General features: G+C 39.6%; 2 protein-coding genes across 2 annotated transcripts in view; one reads left to right on the forward strand and one right to left on the reverse strand.

Annotated features, from left to right (window-relative positions):
- Window positions 1–246: 246 nt before the first annotated feature.
- LOC106808339 (myeloid leukemia factor 2-like) lies at window positions 247–14,028 on the reverse strand. The gene is given in 7 exon segments (XM_014811026.1): window positions 247–3,817; window positions 4,228–4,342; window positions 6,584–6,617; window positions 6,619–6,741; window positions 7,694–7,834; window positions 8,607–8,802; window positions 13,846–14,028. Coding segments are annotated over 7 exon segments (825 nt in total). The 5' UTR covers window positions 13,893–14,028; the 3' UTR covers window positions 247–3,648.
- Window positions 14,029–14,334: 306 nt separating this feature from the next.
- LOC106808334 (E3 ubiquitin-protein ligase RNF126-B-like) overlaps window positions 14,335–20,311 on the forward strand; it is a gene marked incomplete at its 3' end in the record, with an annotated part of 39,815 nt that continues 33,838 nt past the window's right edge. Inside the window, exons 1-2 of the mRNA XM_014811014.1 lie at window positions 14,335–14,418; window positions 18,544–18,552. Of these exons, the coding sequence (XP_014666500.1) occupies window positions 14,335–14,418; window positions 18,544–18,552 (93 nt within the window). The remainder of the gene's footprint in view (window positions 14,419–18,543; window positions 18,553–20,311) is intronic.

A 20,311-nucleotide genomic window follows, 5' to 3' on the forward strand; every position in this document is an offset into this window, starting at 1 on the left:
ACAAAGAACGACAATTGGTCGCCGATATATTACAATGTTAATAAGTCCAGCCGTTGCTTAGTAACAAAACGACGTGTATTTGTGTGGTACGCGAACTTCAAGGTTTACGTGCGAAGGTGTACATGTGCGTGCGTGCGTGCGTGCGTGCGTGCGTGAAGTAGAGCCGCCGTAAATATTTGTGTAGGCAGCATGGAGACGTAGCGATAGTATCTGAGAAAGCCAAAAGCACACTCGTAAACAAGTATCTGCGTGCTGTGTGTTCAATATGAACGAGTTTATTATTATTAATCACGGTCTAAACCAAATTTTTACTGACATATAAATGGCTGTTACATTCGTAGCAAAGCGCTTATGCAAGAGTTACAGTGTAGTCGATAACGTCGTATCCAAAATTCCGCGTGTTACAAACAAGTGTTCATTTAAAAACGGATCGTAAGTCGACCGGTTCATTATTATTAATATTAATTCATATAATATGAGACTTACGAGGGGGTATAACAGTAATAGAGACAACAGATAGTTGGATCTACTGGAGCGCTGTACGCTATCAGCACAAACAAATACGTAACACTGTTAGACTTTATTATTGATTCCGCGCCTAATATAACCATTACTCGAGCACATAAACAATATGAACTCCACGATACCTGTTTTTCTTTCTTTGTAGCCTTAGTAAATTCACGCCAATGTATATACATGTATATACTTAACTAGCTCTACCTGCGTAGGCCTTCGCTGCTCAAACGTCGCGGTGGATAGACAGTGCTAGTGCTTAACAGGATTGATAAACGGAACAGTGTCCACGAAGGCTCAGTCCATCATTTCACGATAGTTGTCCACATTATATCCAACGCGGAAACGCCCGCATGTTAACCTCTTTTCCCGACGATGACGATACCTACGGTAGACATTAATTTTGTAACACTGCGATCGCCGACTCGTGTACCGAGAGGTCGACCAATTGCGTAGGCCTGGCTACTCACGCGACTAAGACCGTGACTGTATTAAAATATCGTGACATTGTTCGACACACGAGTGAAACCGTGACCCAGACACTAATATTGTGAGCTTGCTCGACACGTGATTGAAAGTGTGTGACCCAGACACGGTAATATCGCGACATCGTTCGACACGTGAGTGAAACTGTGACCAAGACACGGATATATCGTGACATCGCCCAATAAAGAACTGCAGTCGGGACTGTGACGAGTAGATAATCATGATCAGTGAAGTGGCCTTAAATCTACGCCCGAAATTCTCACTAAATAGTGATACATAGACACTGACACTGAAACCGCGAGTAGGATACGAATACCATGTTGGGTGGGATGGGGTGGATAGGGAGGCGGTGGATCCGGGGGGACATGGTGGGATCAGGTGACACCAGTCGTACAGCATTACTTCGCTCAACAAAAATGCTACAATTTTGTTATAAATCACCAAAACCACAAAAACCCCGCCCAGTGAACGTTACAAAGCAACGACCACGGTGGTAAACTTGCACGCACGATATTAAATGTACCATCCATAACAGATACAAACTTTGCCATCACCTAATAATCGTTGGTAACATTTACTCAGTCGTGTGACGAACGGGGCATCACATAAGCACGCAGCATATATTATCGTCGTCATGAAATCATCATCATCATCATCTATATCTACACATACATACATACATATATATATATATATATAACTATACACCATACCACGACGTAGTTGGTGATCACGACAACAGATCTATCGTCAGAAAAAAATGTGTCCCCATTAGTTGACGAGATCTCTGTGTCTTTAAATTGCTAATTATTTCCTAACATAAATCTGAAAGTTACACTCCAGTGAAATGAGCAAACCAACGTAATAATATCAGGTGGATAAACGCTTTGGCTGCCTACAGCCTTAGAAAACTCAGAGTAACTAATTAATTATAAAACTCGTTTGAATTAAATTCAGTGTGTGATTGCGACATTATCTGATTGTGACATTAAACCGTACCCATACACTTCATAGGAGAAAACATCAATCAAATAGGTACACACCATGCGTGCAGACACGCGAAAAACGCAACCAAGAATGTTATATAGAAATGATTCTAAACGTTTGAAATTCATATCATAAGCAGCCTCACGTGTGTAGACACGTAACACAGTTCTACCACCTCATGGCATCGATCTACATTCTTGAGAGTGCGTGCAGAAATACAATTGAATGTGCTTGTCTATATGTACATAATAGTTTTCGATATATATTCGACTGACAGTGCAATACGACACTAGTGACTTGCGAAGTTCCTTCATCCACGAAAAAAATACTCGAACCATGCTGGTGCCGCTTACATCGCACAGTAGAAACCACACGTAATGACATAGTATTAGGAACTGGGCCACATATATATATATACTTCAAAAACATTTCAGAAGCAGTCCTACCACATTGCAAGTGCGTTATTAGAGAAAACTGATTGTGACACTGCATGCAGTTAATGTACTATTACGTCCAGCTAAAACGTTCCCGTACGAGACCTCTGTAGTTCAATACATCTACATGTATATTACAATAATCACAGTGTATGGAAACAGTGTGCTGCATTCATTGTATTAACGTGACAGGAACCTAGGAGGGGAAGTTTACAGAGAAGGACGATGATGAAAAGAGAGAAGATGGAAAGGGGGAGGAAGTGGGGCAGGGAAACAGAGAAAGAGAGAGATAGAGAGGGGGAGCGGAAGAGGGAGAGGGAGAGGGAGAGAGAGAGAGACCAAAACAGCTCCACTAGTCTAGTCACCAGCTAGTCGTGATGTCTGGATTGACCGAAAACAGCATAAACAGAAGAGAAGGAGTAGACTCTCATTGCAAATATAGTTAAAAGGAAACTTAAATCTAGAACTTTCCAGCACAAATATAATGCTGCATAAAAGAGATATATGGCTTACATATTTCTGTTATCAGACATTATCTTTTTATAGTATCGAAACGAAATAGATACTAATACTATAAAATCGTATACAAGGTCATTACAATGCTTTACTTGTGCTTTCCCTATCTGCATTGCATAAAACCAGTTGCATACACAACAGGCTGTCAACATTTCTTACTTAATAATTTAAGAGAAGCGTTGCAATGCTCTATATTTCACTATTAGTTTCAGGTAGAACATAGTCATATTTATACTCAATCAAAGTTTTTACAAGTAAATAGTAATTTGAGATAAATGCAATTCACTTTTCTTAGAAGCTTCTGGGATTATGACCAGCATGTGTAGTACTAGTATTAGTGAACCAGAGTTGTGAGCCAAAAATAATTAACAGCTCTTAAAACAAAACAAAAGATTTCTAGTGAAAACTGAACAACAAATTTGTATGTAGCAGACTGTGAACCCGATTCAGCTGAGAATAATTCGTAAATCTATGTCACAGAGAGAGAGCTGGGAAAATCACTTTCCATTTTACCCAGCAGTGGCTACTACAATTTACGTGGTAGGACCTGCGGAACCTTGCCCTGATAAACAAACTGCTGGAGATACAAAACTTCAGCAGGTGGCCCTGCTCTTTTTAGAACCACCAAATCCGATCATACCAATCGCAAGAGATTGCAACGCAGAGGTTGTGTACAACTGGAGAAACGGAGGAAGCAGAGCAGAGGTCACGGCTAAAAGTGGCGTCGGTGGTCGTACGACTTGCGCGTCTTGCCACTGCCCTTCTTGTGGTTGCTGTGCTTGCGGTAGGAGTCTTTCGGGCGAGGGGGCTCGACTATCCTAACATTCTTCTCGGGACGTTGCTCCACGTGTTCTCTCTCAGTACTCGCAATCCTGTCTTCGCTGAAATCACGAAGCAGAAGGCGGGGGGGGTAACTTAGTGGAGCTTCATCGAGTCAGAGAACCGGTATTTAGTACAGGAAAACTGAAGTTAGGCCAATCTGAAATTACACATTTCCAGGTTGACTGACACATAAGTAAGAGTCGGTAGGTCAAGGACAATATTTTTTAAGAGTAGAAAAAGACGTGATAGCTATACTGAAACAAGTGCGGCGGAGGGTCGTAAAATGTGGTAAAACTGCAAGGTTCACCAGGAATTCAATTCAAGAGACCAGTAAAGTAACAGGAAACACAACACCTATCATGGGCATATTCATGTGACCTCAGCTATCCATTTGTTGGATGCATTCGCTCATACCCTACACACACTTGCAAGCGACACTCAGCTATGCGAATCGCCATTTAGCACTAACCTTTGTACAGGTTCAATAGCCAAACGGCGCGAGGGGCTAATGGCAGAACCGTAGCGGTGGGCGTTATGTGTATGTGTCTTCTCTCTCCATTCACTGTCAAACTCCTCTGCTTCCTCTGAAAAACAAAACACCATTTCAAAATCCGGAAAGATGATGTCTAAAGCAAACCTGTATGTAATTACCTAATCAATCAAAGAATGAAAGTGTCAATGACACTGTAGCTCACCACAAAAAAGGACACAAATGAGTGAGTAAGAAGAAGTCAGTTTTAATTGAGCAACCATCGACGTACATTATAGAAACGATTGCCATCTGTATATCGCAATAATAATTTATAAACCAAAATAAATCACAATTTATGACTGTAGATGGCGCTACACCCGCTTTGTAGCGATGGCGTTCGAAATAAACAGGTTATGCTGCGTTCCGACATGTTTTGTAAATCTTTACTCTAATATAGACGTTTTATCGGCAAGGTGGAGAGGAAATACCAATTTTGCATTAAAGATATTGTCAATTAAATCTTGTAAAACGAACCAGACGAGTGTGACACCACAGACTGTTTGTGTTTATATAATATGCTATATAATTGCCAAACCCTACCTAATTTGCATAATTTTTTTTTAAATATCAAAACCCCTAGCCCTTATTCATTCACATACCAAAATCGCCGTGGCTCGAAAGTACGTCGACTGGCGTGCTTCAAATAGGAACGTTTCCATATGCGAGCATAGCAGTAACAAGCTACACCCCATTTCAAACATGTGGGTCATGTGGGTTCCTGAGTTATCGTTGACCGAAACCAAGACTGTTGACGGACGGACGGACGGACGGACGGACCGTACGACGACCCATGGCAATAGCTCAGCTTGACGACTGTCAAGGTGAGCTAAAAATGGCAAGTGTTCTTTACAAACATACGGCTGTTCAGTGGACGACGTTTCGAAATGGGGCAGTTCTTCATTTATAAATACCAGTACGAACTTACAAATTGCTTCTCATTCTCCCTATTTCACGTTTCAGAAATCAACAGCATTTCACGCCACTTACTACTGAGATAATTTTTGTAAGGATCACTCGCCGTGTGACGACTTCGTAACGAAAATATTTGCAACGCGCTTCTTCTTTGACGCCTCTACTATCTACTATCTTCTTTGACGACTCTACATTCTACCATCTACTTCGACGACTTTACGATCTACTATCTTCTTCGACGACTCTACGATCTACTATCTTCGTCGACGACTCTACAATCTACTATCTTCTCGACGACTCGTAGCCGATCTACTATCTTCTTTCGAAGACTCTACGACGTCTACTATCTCTTCGACGACTCTACAATCTACTATCTTCTCTCGACGACTCTACAATCTACTATCTTGCTTCTCGATGACTCTACAATCTACATCTCTTTGACGCCTCTACGATTTCTACTATCTTCTTTGACGTCTCTATGTTCTACCATCTACTTTGACGACTCTACGATCTACTATCTTCTTTGACGACTCTACGTTCTACCATCTACTTCGACGACTCTACGATCTACATCTTCTTTGACGCCTCTACGATCTACTATCTTCATTTGACGACTCTACGTTCTAATCTTCTTCGACGACTCTACGATCTACTATCTTCTTCGACGACTCTACGATCTACTATATTCTTCGACGACTCTACGATCTACTATCTTCTTCGAAGCTCTACGATCCACATATCTCTTCGACGACGTCTACGATCTACTATCTTCTTCGACAAATCTATGATCTACTATCTTCTTCGATGACTCTACGATCTACATCTTCTTTGACGCCTCTACGATCTACTATCTTCTTTGACGACTCTACATTCTACCATCTTCTTCGACCGACTCTACGATCTTACATCTTTTCGACGACTCTACGATCTACTATCTCCTTCGATAACTCTACGATCTACTATCTTCTTCAATGACTCTACGTTCTACCATCTACTTCGACGACTCTACGATCTACATCTTCTTCGACGACTCTACGATCTACTATCTCCTTCGACAACTCTACGATCTACTATCTTCTTCGACGACTCTACGATCTACATCTTCTTCGACGACTCTACGATCTACTATCTCCTTCGACAACTCTACAATCTACTATCTTCTTTGACGACTCTACGATCTACTACCTTCTTCGACGACTCTTCGATCTACATCTTCTTCGACGACTCTACGATCTACTACATCTCCTTCGACAACTCTAGCGATATACTATTTCTTCGCACCCGACGCGTGCTGGAACGCCGGTGCAAGGGGCGCCAGGCAGGCGGTAGGTCGGGTGGACGCGCTGGCGGGGCATAAATGGGATTACAATTCCTGCACTACCTTCATCGATGTTTATGAACTCCTGCTCCTCATCTGCTGCCCGTGTTTATGTCGTGCGCTCGCTGGACGATGTGCGCGCGGTCGCCGAGGTGGTGACCGATGGACAGTTTCTGCTCTCCCCTCGCCGTGTCGCGCACCGAGTGCCTCGTCTCCTTCACCTGCACGTCATTATAATAAATAGTTAATTATTATTTATTAATATTATACTAAATATTATCAGGAGTGAATTATAATAGATCTATTATGATTCACTCCTGATATCATTTATGTATTATTATTATTATTATTATTATTATTCATTACGTATATTATTTATTAATATTATGCAAGTATGCAATGTTAGTATAATGTATATACATGTATGTCGTATTCAACGAATCTGCGGTTGACGTTGAGAGGTTATATGTAAGGGCCGCTAGGCGACGCAACATTGTCGTACGCACGTATACTTTCGCAGTGGCCACGAGCCGTCGTTACGAGGACCACAGCTTCACACTGCGTTGATTATTATCGAGTAATTATAACAACAGAAAGGTTATCGCCAACCGAGTTAGTACTGTAGATGGAGAAATTAATTTTCCACAGGAAAGAATCATCGCTTTTTACTTAATGACAACAACGGGTATTTTATTACGTTCATATGAACAACATGGCCAGTAGCATCGGACCGACGACGTTGGAGATCTATTGTCCATGCCTTATGTCCCATCTAGGCACCTACAAGGGATAACTAACGCACGAAGGGTCGTTGTCGTAACAGGTACTACAGATATGTACCCGAGGTAGTTTTAGGTTGTTTAGTATTATGTTTATATTTTTATATAATTAGGAGGTAGTTTTAGGTTGTTTAGTATTATGTTTATATTTTTATATGAGGTATGTTTAGGGATAGGGTTAAGGTTAGGGTTAGTGTTAGGGTTAGGGTACACTTCTGTAGTACAAGTCTGGTACACTTTGTGTATACATATATGTACCTCGGGTACATATCTGTAGTACCTGTTACGACAACGATCCCTTGAGCCTAACTAACTAACCAATGAACAACACCAACGATTGTTTGTGCATTCTAGTGAGCGTGTAGGTAGTAAGGACTCGAAGGTGAATACGTACCCCACCGGGCGCCATGCGTGTGCTCTTTGTGGCTTCGTACACCTGCGGCTTGCCTGCACCGTCGCTAGAGTACGACATGAAAGTGCTCTGGGTGTAGCAGTGACTGTTCGGATCATTCCCCATCTGCGCGATACCTCGTTCCTGTTTCGGCAGCAATATGGTGTTACTGGTAGCTAAATCAGACACCGCGTGATGACGAGCAACAGTTTAACGTTACACAGCCTTCAAGATGTTTTTGTTTTAGCACACCACCAGCAAGAAAAGAATGGCCATGGTTGTATATGAACAGTCTATGACGTTTAAGTAGTATGCAACAATGGACTACTGGTAACATGTTTTGGCATCGCCTTACTTTCCAAAGAAGTAGAAACTGTAGATTTTCAGAGCTTACAGAACCTGTTGCAAGAGTATGGAAGATATATAATTATATTGATGTTTTTATATGAGCAATATAAATATTTAAATGTGAAAAATGCTGACATTGTTTCTTGCTAGCAATAAATACTCATTGTATTATGTTGGTACTGTGCATACACTGTATTATATTGGTAACAAGCACACGTATCATGTTGGTAATAAACAAATAACAGATTGTATTATTTTTGTGATAAGTATACATTGTATTATGTTGGTAATAAGTATACATTTCCTCCTGCTACACTGGGAAAACATTCAGGGTTTAGATTAGTGTCTGCAGTTTTCATCAGGCTTTTAAGACCTTGGTTATTTGAGACCAGCTGTTGAACCTGGATTCGAGTGCTGGTTATTTCCCAATCTCAAGCTCAACAATCCTGATTTCTGCACAGATGCAAATGAGCAGTTTTCGAATAAAGTTCTCACATAATACAGAGAGACAATGGACGCACGCGCGCACACACGCACGCATGCACACACACGCACACACACAACTTACCACGTTATTGAACATGTTTCTCATGTTGCTGAACATGCTGTCAAATCCTCCGAACATGGAGCCGAATGGCACCATGTCGGTGGAGCGAGGATACTGCGGTCGGGTGTCCGGGTAGGTGAGCATCGGAGCGAAGGCAAACGGGTCGGCCATGCTGCGGAACATGTTATCCATCTGCTGCATGTGCGGTCTGGACAGGCTGCAACAACAAACGACGAGAACGGGCGCACGTGAGCAATCTGTCGTCGCGTTCGACGGTGGATGAATCGAAACGTGAATACCTGGTATTTAACGCGAATTGGTACCCGTTAATATAGTCTGGCTGTGCACACACTCATGCACGCCCGCACCCACGCACGCACGCACGCACGCATCCACACACCCACACACGCACGCACGCACACATGCATGCATCCACACGCACGCGTGCATGCACACACCCACGCTCGAACACACACACTGTAACTAAAGATGTCATTCGGGAATTTGGTACAGCTAGCATGTTCTGCAATACAAATTACAATACCACTGCCACTGCTCAGAATGCAACCAGACCAGTGGACCAAAAAACGCATAAACAGTGGATAATAGCATTTATACAGCATCATTAGACATGTAATCATAAGTGCTGACTGATCGTATGTAGGAGTTAATTGCACGTGCAAATATTTTCTATCGTTTATCAAGAAAAGCCATCATTAATTTATATAAGGAAGTTAAACAGTTTTGATTCCGTGCCACCTGGTTAGACACTGAATACAAGTGCAAAGCTGAACTGGCACCGGCAATACACTTTTTATAAACACGTATATAGCGCATGACCCCCTAGGAAATGAAGCTGCCTGGTATAGGATATGGTTAGCGAATGCTGCAAACAGCAGTTCACAACGGCATCACAAACCAGCTGCGATAACAAACACAGCTTCTAGTACGATTAGCCGCCAGACACATGTAGTGTAATAAAGACGATGTTTGAAACTCAGCGCGGCTGACTACTGAGCTACCAACACTTGTACTATTTTGAGCTTGGGGGTACAATGCACCTTAATCAAACAGCCAAGCACACAAGTGACGTTTGCAGTGCCTTCTTCTAACACAAAGTTCAAATAAATTAAGCTGCAATTAACCTAATAAGGATGACATGTATCAGCATGTGATGAGTGGACTGTCATCAAGTCAAGTTAATAGGTTATGTGTACGTCGCTGAGCTATACACATGACAATAACACAATGAAACACAAATGGTTTATTGGTTCATGGAGTGAGAGTGTGCGTGTGAACAATAGCTACCTGCCTAACCTGGGTTATAACAGTGTCACAATTGCACATGTGGCACGCATAAAATGGTAAACCACAGCTCAATTTTATTGCAGGAGATTTATTGAAACAAATTCAATTCTTATTGCAATAAAGTTGAGTGTTGTTTAAAAGTATAAAGTGGAAAAAAGACAAAAGAAGAACGTGGTATTACACAGCAAGAGTTGACAAATATGGGCTTTTTAAATAGATAAATTTACATAAATTTAGAGTTATACATCTTTAGTGGGATTATATCATTTTATATTTTCACTGGGCAATTTACATGACACAAACAGTGATACTTTTATCACATAACTTTTAGGTATTATATGATGAGTCCCCTACTAGGCTACTACTGTTTTTTTCAAATTCCTCTTTCTCCTATAACAGGTGTAGTAGATCATACCGTAGTTCTGTCTAAACAAGCTGCATAACTTACATTATATTATGTTTGGAAATTACTACTTGTTCCTGGATTTACGTCAAGAACTATCAAACTTATGAGTCTAAAGGCCCGCTTAGGTCGGCCTTACGACCTAGTCGCCGACAAGATTTGAATATCGTATGTCAAAAACCGGCCAGATCGCCGATAAAAACATCGACAACCAAACTCGACACGAGTTCTCTTACGATCGAAAATACGGTCGCCGACTGCGATCGCAAGAATAGAACATGTTCTATTTCTATGCGGCGGTCGGCAACAAATCGTAAGTGGCAGCCAATCAACGCAACGTGTCGAGTCAAATGATTATCAAAAGTCACGTGATTAACAAAATCGCAGCCTACACAGCACTCGTCAGCAGATTACAACTTACAAGGACTTAAATTAACTTAATAAATTACTTATTGCACAAACCCTTTCTCAAATATATATTAAGTTTTCCGTATATCACATAAATTTTTTTTCTGCGATTTATAACGATTTTCAGAAAATTGAGGATAGATTTACGAAGTTACCTGACGTTTACTGGTAAGCGCCATTTTGTTGGTCACGTACGTGACTCGTTTTATGTAGACTGGTCCCGGCGTCAAGCTTGCTCTGTTTGTGTTAAAGAACTGCTTGTGCTAGTACAAATACTGGGGCCGCGAACCCGTCTACGTTTCCTGCGAGAACGCTACGATCTGATCGTCGATGTATAGCGTGAAGGCACTTCAAGTCGACGTGAGTGTTGCTACGCTGCTAATCGGCGATAAAGTAGTCGCCGATAGTCAAATCGTAGGACGACCTGAGCGAGCCTTAATGTTAATTGTTGTAATAAACCTTGTACCAACTTTTAGCATACTAGACTGCCACAACAACTATCGGATGTCTATACATACCCAGGGTTCTCCAAGAGCACTTATAGCCTGGCGGCCCGCCAGGCTATCGTCGAGCCCCGCCATCCTAAAATGCACCCGCCACTCTAAATATCATAGCCGCCATGCTAAATATCATAGCCCCCGGACCCCCCTAGCATGCAAACCGCCGTCGGCAGCTTGCAACTAGGACCGTAAAAGCAGCACCCGCCATGCTATAATGAAAAAGCTTGGAGAACCCTGATACTAGTGTTGTCAATCGGTTGTAATTTCGTAAGCGATCATTGGTTCGACCCAACTAACCGATGATCGGTTACAATCGGTTACTCGGGGTGTTGAATGCCTGCATGTGCGTAACGTCGTGCGCATGTACGTGTGTGCATGTATGTGCTTGTTTTGCACTGTTTACTACTGTGTGTATAATACATGTATGTTAATAAAGGATAACTTGTATAGTAGCGATGATATCTCTGATTTATTTTTTATTTTTATGAAATTGATTATGGATTTTGATAACCAAGCGCTTGATTCGAGCCACTGTTCAACCGATGATCGAGTATAATCGATGATCGTGACATCACTAAGCGCTTGATTCGAGCCACTGTTCAACCGATGATCGAGTATAATCGATGATCGTGACATCACTACCTGATACCCACTTTAAATTTTAGATTGAGGTTTAATATTCTTGCCACATATCATCTGTCTTTATAACTATTTAGATTTTTGAAATTAAAGAAATCGTGTTATTTTTCATCTGGCCAAAATCTACTTCTCAGTAGAAGCTTTAGCTTGTTCGTGTAAATTAGTATGCCATACAGCACCCATTTTTAGCTGCAGGTTTAACACGGATTTTCTCACTAGGGGAGTATATGCACCAAGGTATGATAGTAATCTTCATAACTCAGTACATACATGTACTTGAATTTTGGATTATATTCAATAAAGATATAACAAAAATAAAAATAAAAAAGGTTTTCACCATATGATTGAATGGGATTACATGGATTTACATGGATTATCTCTACTGACTTAGTTAAGTGGGGATGGACGATGAACCAGGGTGGAAAATGTACTGTTGCTTGTTAATTCCTTGAAATTTCTACAACTTGGTAACTGGTCTATGGTCCAGCCGTGCACCTGTATGCAAGATTCCATTAAGGGATACCTGAAAGTGTCCACTGTGTAAAGCAGGGTGTTAGCCAGGGAAAAAAAAGGGAGTCTCACCATCTGAGCAAAGCGAGGATGCTGCGGGCGCCAAGCGCTTAAGGGGGAGGGCCTTACCTTAAAGTAACTATTGCGAGAGTTTTCCAGTGTTTTCCCAACTTTCATGATACCTACAATTATTGCTTTAGTTACAGCAATTGTCTAGAGTAATGATAAAATGTCTTAGAACCTTCGTATTCACCAAATCATGCACGACTAAAATTCAGACTTTCTTGCGGTAGCGCGAGACATCTATCACGGTGCAGTAATGCATAGTCGCACCGCAGAAATCAGGTCAGAGTGTATAAACACTAGTAGTACTAATGCCGCGTAAAGTCTGTTAGTAGAGAAGCTTGTGGATTACCAGTCAGATAGTAACACAATGACAGAAAGTGCTCTGAATTATTGACATAAATACTCAATCATATTTACCACACATAATTGCAGGCCTTTTTGTCTTAATTATGCACTTGGTTTGAAGGCGCCATTTGTGATTTTGTGAGTCAGGACACGATAAAATTCATTGCTGGTATGATGTGGTCAAATACATTTTAGTTTTTCTGATCAAAAATCTCGCAATAGTAAGTTTAAAATGGAGGAAATTTAGTCTGAAATGCCAAAAAGACAGGAATCTGATATGATTTTATATTCTTATAAGCACTGTTGTCAGTTATACAAGGTGTATAATATATAAAATTGAGCCGCCCTCATGCTGTCTCTATCAAATTTCATCCATCTCATCCAAGAATAGGATCAGTCTAAAAGACGGGTAGACAGACCTCTGGCTAACACACTGCTGTAAAGGTGTACTTATGAGTGTTCGTCAAGTGTTGAACATGGATTTATCATACACATCAACCAAACACACGATTTTCTAATTTCCAACTTTTATGATGAAAAAGCACATCGCTACTCTTGGTTTTCCGGCAGTGAATCTGCTAGTCCTGGAAAAATGGAGAACCATTAATTGTGTCTTCAGTTTCTGTAAGTAAGTACTTAAAGTAGGCCTACTAACTTAGGCTATTATGGATTGGTTTCAGAGTTTACATGCTACCAACCGGTCAACCCAACCATAACAAGACACAATAATACAATAATGAATGTGTGAAAAACCTGATCATCAGATTAGACCAGGTTTTAGTTTAGGACCCTAGTAGTAGTACATGAATCAGATTCTCATGACTCTAGCCCCTCATTATAGCATGGGTTTCTACAGATGTGTGCCCCATCTGGAATGGACTGCAGAAACAGCTTCGTGTGCACAACCGTCCTTAGGAAAGGACGCCAACAGCACTTCAGCTTCAGTCAGCAAATGATTATGAGATAACTTTACTTACAGTACACAGACAGAGTACAGTACAGTACAGTACTTGGCTTATCCACTCTCTCAGTCTCAGTCTCTTCACTGCCACTAGTCTAAACTCTAATGTTATAAACTCACCTGAGAAACGGATCCTCTTCGAAATCTCTGAGCATTGAACCAAACATACTTCTAGAACAGAAGATACAAAATACAAGAAGATACTTCCGCGTAATCAAACTATATATAGGGATAGAACAGCAATTTATGGAACAACCTATAGATATCGAAGACTACAAGCAATAACTATTGCATTAGCAACAAAACAATGCTAGATATTCCTTGGCAAATCACAGATCTTGTACGTAACCCTAATTATATTACAGAGTTATTGATTGGCTGAAGATATTGCGGCGTTGTTTTTTCCGCCATCTATCGGTAATCAGAATAACACAAACATACGATTTTCCGTAAATAATGGAGTATTTTTTGCTATTTTAAAATTAAAAAAACTACCGAAATATGTGGTTAAAACACGGAAGACGACAAAATTCAACAATGTTATGCCGATGTGAAAAACATTTTTTCTAATAGGTGGCGCCTGATGTTTAGATCGCGATCTTATTCAATATGGCTGAAGCTGTTGCTGTTGAACCTAATGTTTCCGGATTCTTTTGCCACAAATGCCTTTTAGAAATCAATGCGAAATTACCGGTAAAGCACAAATGTAAAACAATGTGTAACGTTTAACACATCCCTTATATGTGTTGTTATGCATTATACCACAGTACCGGGCAGTGAAACATTGTCGCTAGTGTGCTGTCAGTGTCAGTGTCGCTGAAAGGGTCGTTGTCGTAACTCGCAGCTAGGGCCTGCATAGATGTAACCCAAACACAGGATAGGGTTACAACGCGAGCCTATTCTTTTCTTTGGAGGAACCCTTGAGTGAATCACTGAGGGCGGTTTCCTGGTGCGTTTTCAGAGACTAGAACTTCCAAACTGGGTTTATTCTAATTCTCAACACGAACCTTTCTCCGCTATCCTGGAACTTACTATGTATCACAATACTCTGTATTAAACTAATATAACCTGTTACAAAAATTCGAAGTGACGAGCGGCGATACTTCGAGCGCCATTTCTGTTGACCTGTGACGTACAGATTCCCAATGCGCATAGCGTTTGGCTAACTTCGACTCCAAGATCGAATGTATCATTGGATGCCTGCTGTCAGTCGTGAGGTCACGACGAAGTTAGCCGAACGCTATGCGCATTGGAATCTGTATGTCACAGGTCAACAGAAATGGCGCTGGAAGTATCGCCGCTCGTCACTTCGAATTTTTGTAACAGGTTATATTAGTTTAATACAGAGTATTGTGATACATAGTAAGTTCCAGGATAGCGGAGAAAGATTCGTGTTGAGAATAAACCCAGTTTGGAAGTTCTAGTTTCTGAAAACGCACCAGCAAACCGCCCTGAGTGATTCACTCAGGGGTTCCTCCAAAGAAAAGAATAGGCTCGCGTTGTAACCCTATCCTGTGTTTGGGTTACATTATTGTATCTAGGGCCTGCATACCTCCCAAAGTTATACTCGGTCGGGTTTTTAACACATTCTAACTCTAAAACTGTTACATTAAAAATTCTGAAAATATTTACATAAACAGGCAAGACGGTTGTCATTTTGAATACAAATTTTTATTTCCTATCGTGGTTTATTTCAAAAGAACCACCGAAAGTTGCTACCACGCCTGCTAGATCGCCCGTGCCATATTGTCTATATTTGACCAGCCAATTTGTGTTGCAATCGAGTCAAGGTAGCAACGTTCGGCTGATATAACTTTTGAAATAAACTACGATAGGAAATCAAACTTCGTATTCAAAATGACAACCGTCTTGCCTGTTTATGTAAATATTTTAAGAATTTTTAACGTAACAGTTTTAGAGTTAGAATGTGTTAAAAACCCGACCAAGTATAACTTTAGGAGGTATGCAGGCCCTAGCTGCGAGTGTTGTCGTATCAGGTACTACATTTATTATTAGCTCATACACAACTATATACAATATACAACATACTATATACAATTATTAGCTCATCTGACGTAGTCGATGAAAACGAGTTGGGATGTCGATGCTGGGTGTCAAAGGGCAAAGGTCAAGAGGTGTAAAAGAAGGGGGAACATTCCCTCCTTAACTTAAGGTATAGGGAGGAAATGCAGAATTGCGGCACAAATCTAAACGGCTCGACTAGGCTCGTGATACCGTGTATAGCATCATGGTAGGAAAAGCATCACTGTGCCGAAATTGAGGTCACAGGTCAATGGGGCAAAGGGGCAGATTTTAGACATTTTCTGAGGACATGGTCTGGACGGAGCGATTGAAAACTTTTTTGTTTCAGCAGTGAGCTACCATTTTTATGGCTTTATTGAAAGGACCATTGAAATGTACTTTCCGCTGACATGCGAAGAATAAGTGTCGGATAACCTTTTGACCTCAAGAGGAGGGTTAAACATGGATTTGTTTTACTGTTAGAAGAATTTGACTGCCGGTTTGTCTAGTGGTAATCTATAATGCCTGGATGTATGAGGCACAATGTCACAATGAAATTTTCAAAAGCTAAATTTGTGTTGAAGAGGTTTATTCTCCTTAATCGTTAATTTCTATGGCATTCTGTACTGTCAGTTGTGTTACATGTAACGTATGCCAGCCTGCCAGTGGTACTGTGTAGTTTTTTGCGTGATTAATTAGTTACAGGTGGCAGCTCTCTATTCAGCCTGTAGGGCTTGCGTAGGTAAATGGATGAGTGCTTACCTATTCTGTCTTGCAATAGTTTGGTGTGCTCTACGTAGGAGTGGGAGTTCCATCTTTAATCTGAAGACACTTGAAACGTAGCGCGCATCTCGTGGCAACTTTCATTAACGATCCCAACGAACATTCCTTTGAGAAGGTTCCGCGATACCATCCCTGTGCCTTCACTGTTTCGGCGTGTATGTGAACCAATTTGGGACTAACAGGTTTACTAGAATCCGAGCCACTCCAAGCACAGAGTCACCGCAGAGACGTTAGCATGAGCGCTTGCGGCTCCGCGGCACTTCGTTTCTTTTGTTGCTGTATTCCAATTGGATTATTTTATCAGTCTTATTCTTTACTTGTCATAATTCTCTAGTTGGGTTATTATTGTCTTGTTTTGCTTTACTCAGAGTTTTTTTTAAAACGTTGCTTAATAATACTAGTTGCGTTTGATTTCCTTGCTATCCGGGCCACTTCTTGCTCTGTGACTTTAGTAAGCATTGAAGATATTTTGTGTTGTTTTTTTTTTTTTTTTATTTTTTTTTTTTTTTTGTTTTTTTTTTTTTTTATTTTTTTTTTTTTTTTTTTTTTTTTTTTTTTGTTTTTTTTTTTTTTTTCTTTTTTTGTTTTTTTTTTTTTTTTTTTTTTTTTTTTTTTTGTTTTTTTTTTTTTTTTTTTTTTTTTTTTTTTTTTTTTTTTTTTTTTTTTTTTTTTTTTTTTTTTTTTTTTTTTTTTTTTTTTTTTTTTTTTTTTTTTTTTTTTTTTTTTTTTTTTTTTTTTTTTATTGTTTGTTTATTTTTTTTTTTTTTTTTTTTTTTTTTTTTTTTTTTTTTTTTTTTTTTTTTTTTTTTTTTTTTTTTTTTTTTTTTTTTTTTTTTTTTTTTTTTTTTTTTTTTTTTTTTTTTTTTTTTTTTTTTTTTTTTTTTTTTTTTTTTTTTTTTTTTTTTTTGTTTTTTTTTTTTTTTTTTTTTTTTTTTTTTTTTTTTTATTTTTTTTTTTTTTTTGTTTTTTTTTTTATTTTTTTTTTGTTTTTTTTTTTTTTTTTTTTTTTTTTTTTTTTTTTTTTTTTTTTTTTTTTTTTTTTTTTTTTTTTTTTTGTTTTTTTTTTTTTTTTTTTTTTTTTTTTTTTTTTTTATAATCTTTGTGCATTTTGTATATTTCCTTGTTGAGGCCTACCTGTTTCTGTCCCATATCTTTGCTAATTTGCTGTTATCAGTTCTTTTTTCCAGTATTGTTTAGACCTTTTTGGCGTCCTATATTAAATTGTCTCTTTGGGGTTTTGTAGTCTCGATCTTATTTGGAAATTATATTTATTTTATTATGTTGTGATCGCTGTATTTCACTGATTGTTTTCCTTCCCCATCTTCATACCTGCACAGCCCCAGCACCCTATTTCATCATTGTAAATTTTTGTGTACTTTTTGATTCCAATTCCCATCAATGATCACATAATCAATTTATAGATTTTTTGTCTCACACGACGTGTCCTGGAACCCTTGTCCACTTCGCGCTCAGCATTTTTGGCTTGCGTTCGTTCAGACATGATTAATTTTTTCTTTTTGACCGATAGTTAATAATTTTAATCGCTCCATAAATTGATGTTGTCTTTCTTTATTCCCTGGAATTGTATTAAAATCGACCTATTAAGAATCACAGCATACACATTTTGGTCTTGTTTTGGTCGGCTTTATTACTTCTCAACAGCGTCAAACATTTTAGCTGATTTCTTCTTGTGGTGTTGCTGGACTGGTTCATAGTGTCCATAGATTATTCCTAGTCTAAGTTTAATTTTCTGTGTTTCATCTATTGGCATGAATGATTATACACAAGCATAGACTGCAGCAGGCGAGTCGCAGCTATTGAAGCTGAAATTTGATTTAACATTCAGTCCTGTCTACTGACTACTTGATGGGGCATATTAATGGGGGTTTGAACTAAAGATTTTATGTATGGAGATCGTATGCTACAGTGAAAACATCAGTACGTCATGGCAATTGTTCATCGAATTTATCTTAGGCACGCTGTGTCAAAATAGTTTGTGAATTTGCACTACAGGATACACGTGTCCTAGGCTGGAATGCGGATTTTAGAGAAGCTTGAACGACTTGAGCAGAATAATGGCTACGAGATATACGAGGTATGAACTGCCATCGATTGTCTAAATCATAACTAACGGCTTTCTGAATAGTTTGTGCATGCATAAGCACATGTTAAATATATAGAGGATTATTGCTGGGGCTTTTAGTACTACTGAATCTAGACTAAATGAACTGATTATTGTTTGCATGTGATCGTGACGAGGATGAATCCATTCCGCTACGAGGTCCTCCCTTTTCTAGGTAACGCCAGGGGTATGTGTGAAATGTAATCGCATTTCTTGACTAGAATGCATGACATGTACAAGGTATATTGACGAAGCCATACGTTATTATTACAAATAATTTATATAGGTGGCTGCGCACTGGCTTATCAATACAGTACAAAGTGATGACTATGCCTCTATATCTATCTATCTACTGACGATATCCATACGTATAGGATATACGTATACGTAAGCATATGTATTTGTAGGCTTGTAAAATTTATTAGCACGCAATAAGAACAAAAATATCCCTGACATAATTATAATGAAAGTCCGATCGAAGTTGACTCCATCATATTTGTTATACGGTCACACGCAGTAAGGGCCGGGTACAGCGTTAAGCGCTCATGCCTATAGGAAGTCCGCGAGTGTGACGGTCACGTTGGGTAAGACAACGTACGGGTGGTTCTACACAACGCACTGCTCCATAGTGTAGCCATAGCGTGAAAATGTTGTGGCGTACCGTAACACGAGATGTTGTGCGCTGCAGACAGCGGTAAAAGCATCGGTAGCAAGTCGATCTCAATATTTAATGAATTAAAAACAAAATTGAAGGAAAAAAAAATGTTGTTAAATTTTTTTTCCCCGTTGCTTTTCACTTCCATCGCTTTGAAATCTATAAACAGCTGCAATATTACTCCAGATGATGGTTACAATCGGGTACAAAACACCGACACGCGAGTTAAGTTACAGAGGCATATTGATTGTGTTAGAACCCGCAGGCATCGTTGTCTCATGCCACCGTGAACGTCATCACTTCGGTAGCTCTATAAAGGATTCCGCGGTGACTCGCAACCTTCAATAAAAGAAATATCGCTCCCGTACGGCGAGTGTCTCGTGCCTGCGCGACCGCTCGCATGTCGCACCAAGACCCAGCATGCTGCGTTGGCAGCTGCTTCGACATGTTTTTTTTATTAGATATTATTTATATGTGGTTAACCAATCATAATATGCATAGATTACTGTGACAATTAATGTGGCACGAATTTGAATTTTTGCGATTGATTCTCATGCCATCGGGAGCCTTGGTGACATCAAATTTAGAAGTTCCTGTTATCACAAGTTTTCTCGAGGCTGCGATGCGTTCTGTCAACACTGTTTCTCGTAACCGTTAACATTGTCGTTAAAGCTGCTCGTTAGATCTTAGGCATTAACATTCGCATTACTTCATGTGTTTCTGACAACGGCCCCTGATCTCACGGTCCCCGATATTCATAATATACATAAGCTTATTGTTAACATGCACGCCCACGGATTGCTCTTAGCATTGACATTCGCAATTAAAGGAATAATATGTCATTGATTATGGGCAATGTTGATGAATGCTAGAGTAACCTGGCACCTTGTGTAGGCATTACGCTTATACGCAAACGCGTATTAGTATTGTCAATATGCACTGCGGTTTACTAAGAACATGTCTACAATTGAATCCACAGTCCGCAAATCAGGTTGTTTCAGTTT

This window comes from Priapulus caudatus, unplaced genomic scaffold (assembly GCF_000485595.1).
Source record: "Priapulus caudatus unplaced genomic scaffold, Priapulus_caudatus-5.0.1 Scaffold269, whole genome shotgun sequence".
Classification (NCBI taxonomy): Eukaryota; Metazoa; Priapulida; class Priapulimorpha; order Priapulimorphida; family Priapulidae; genus Priapulus; species Priapulus caudatus.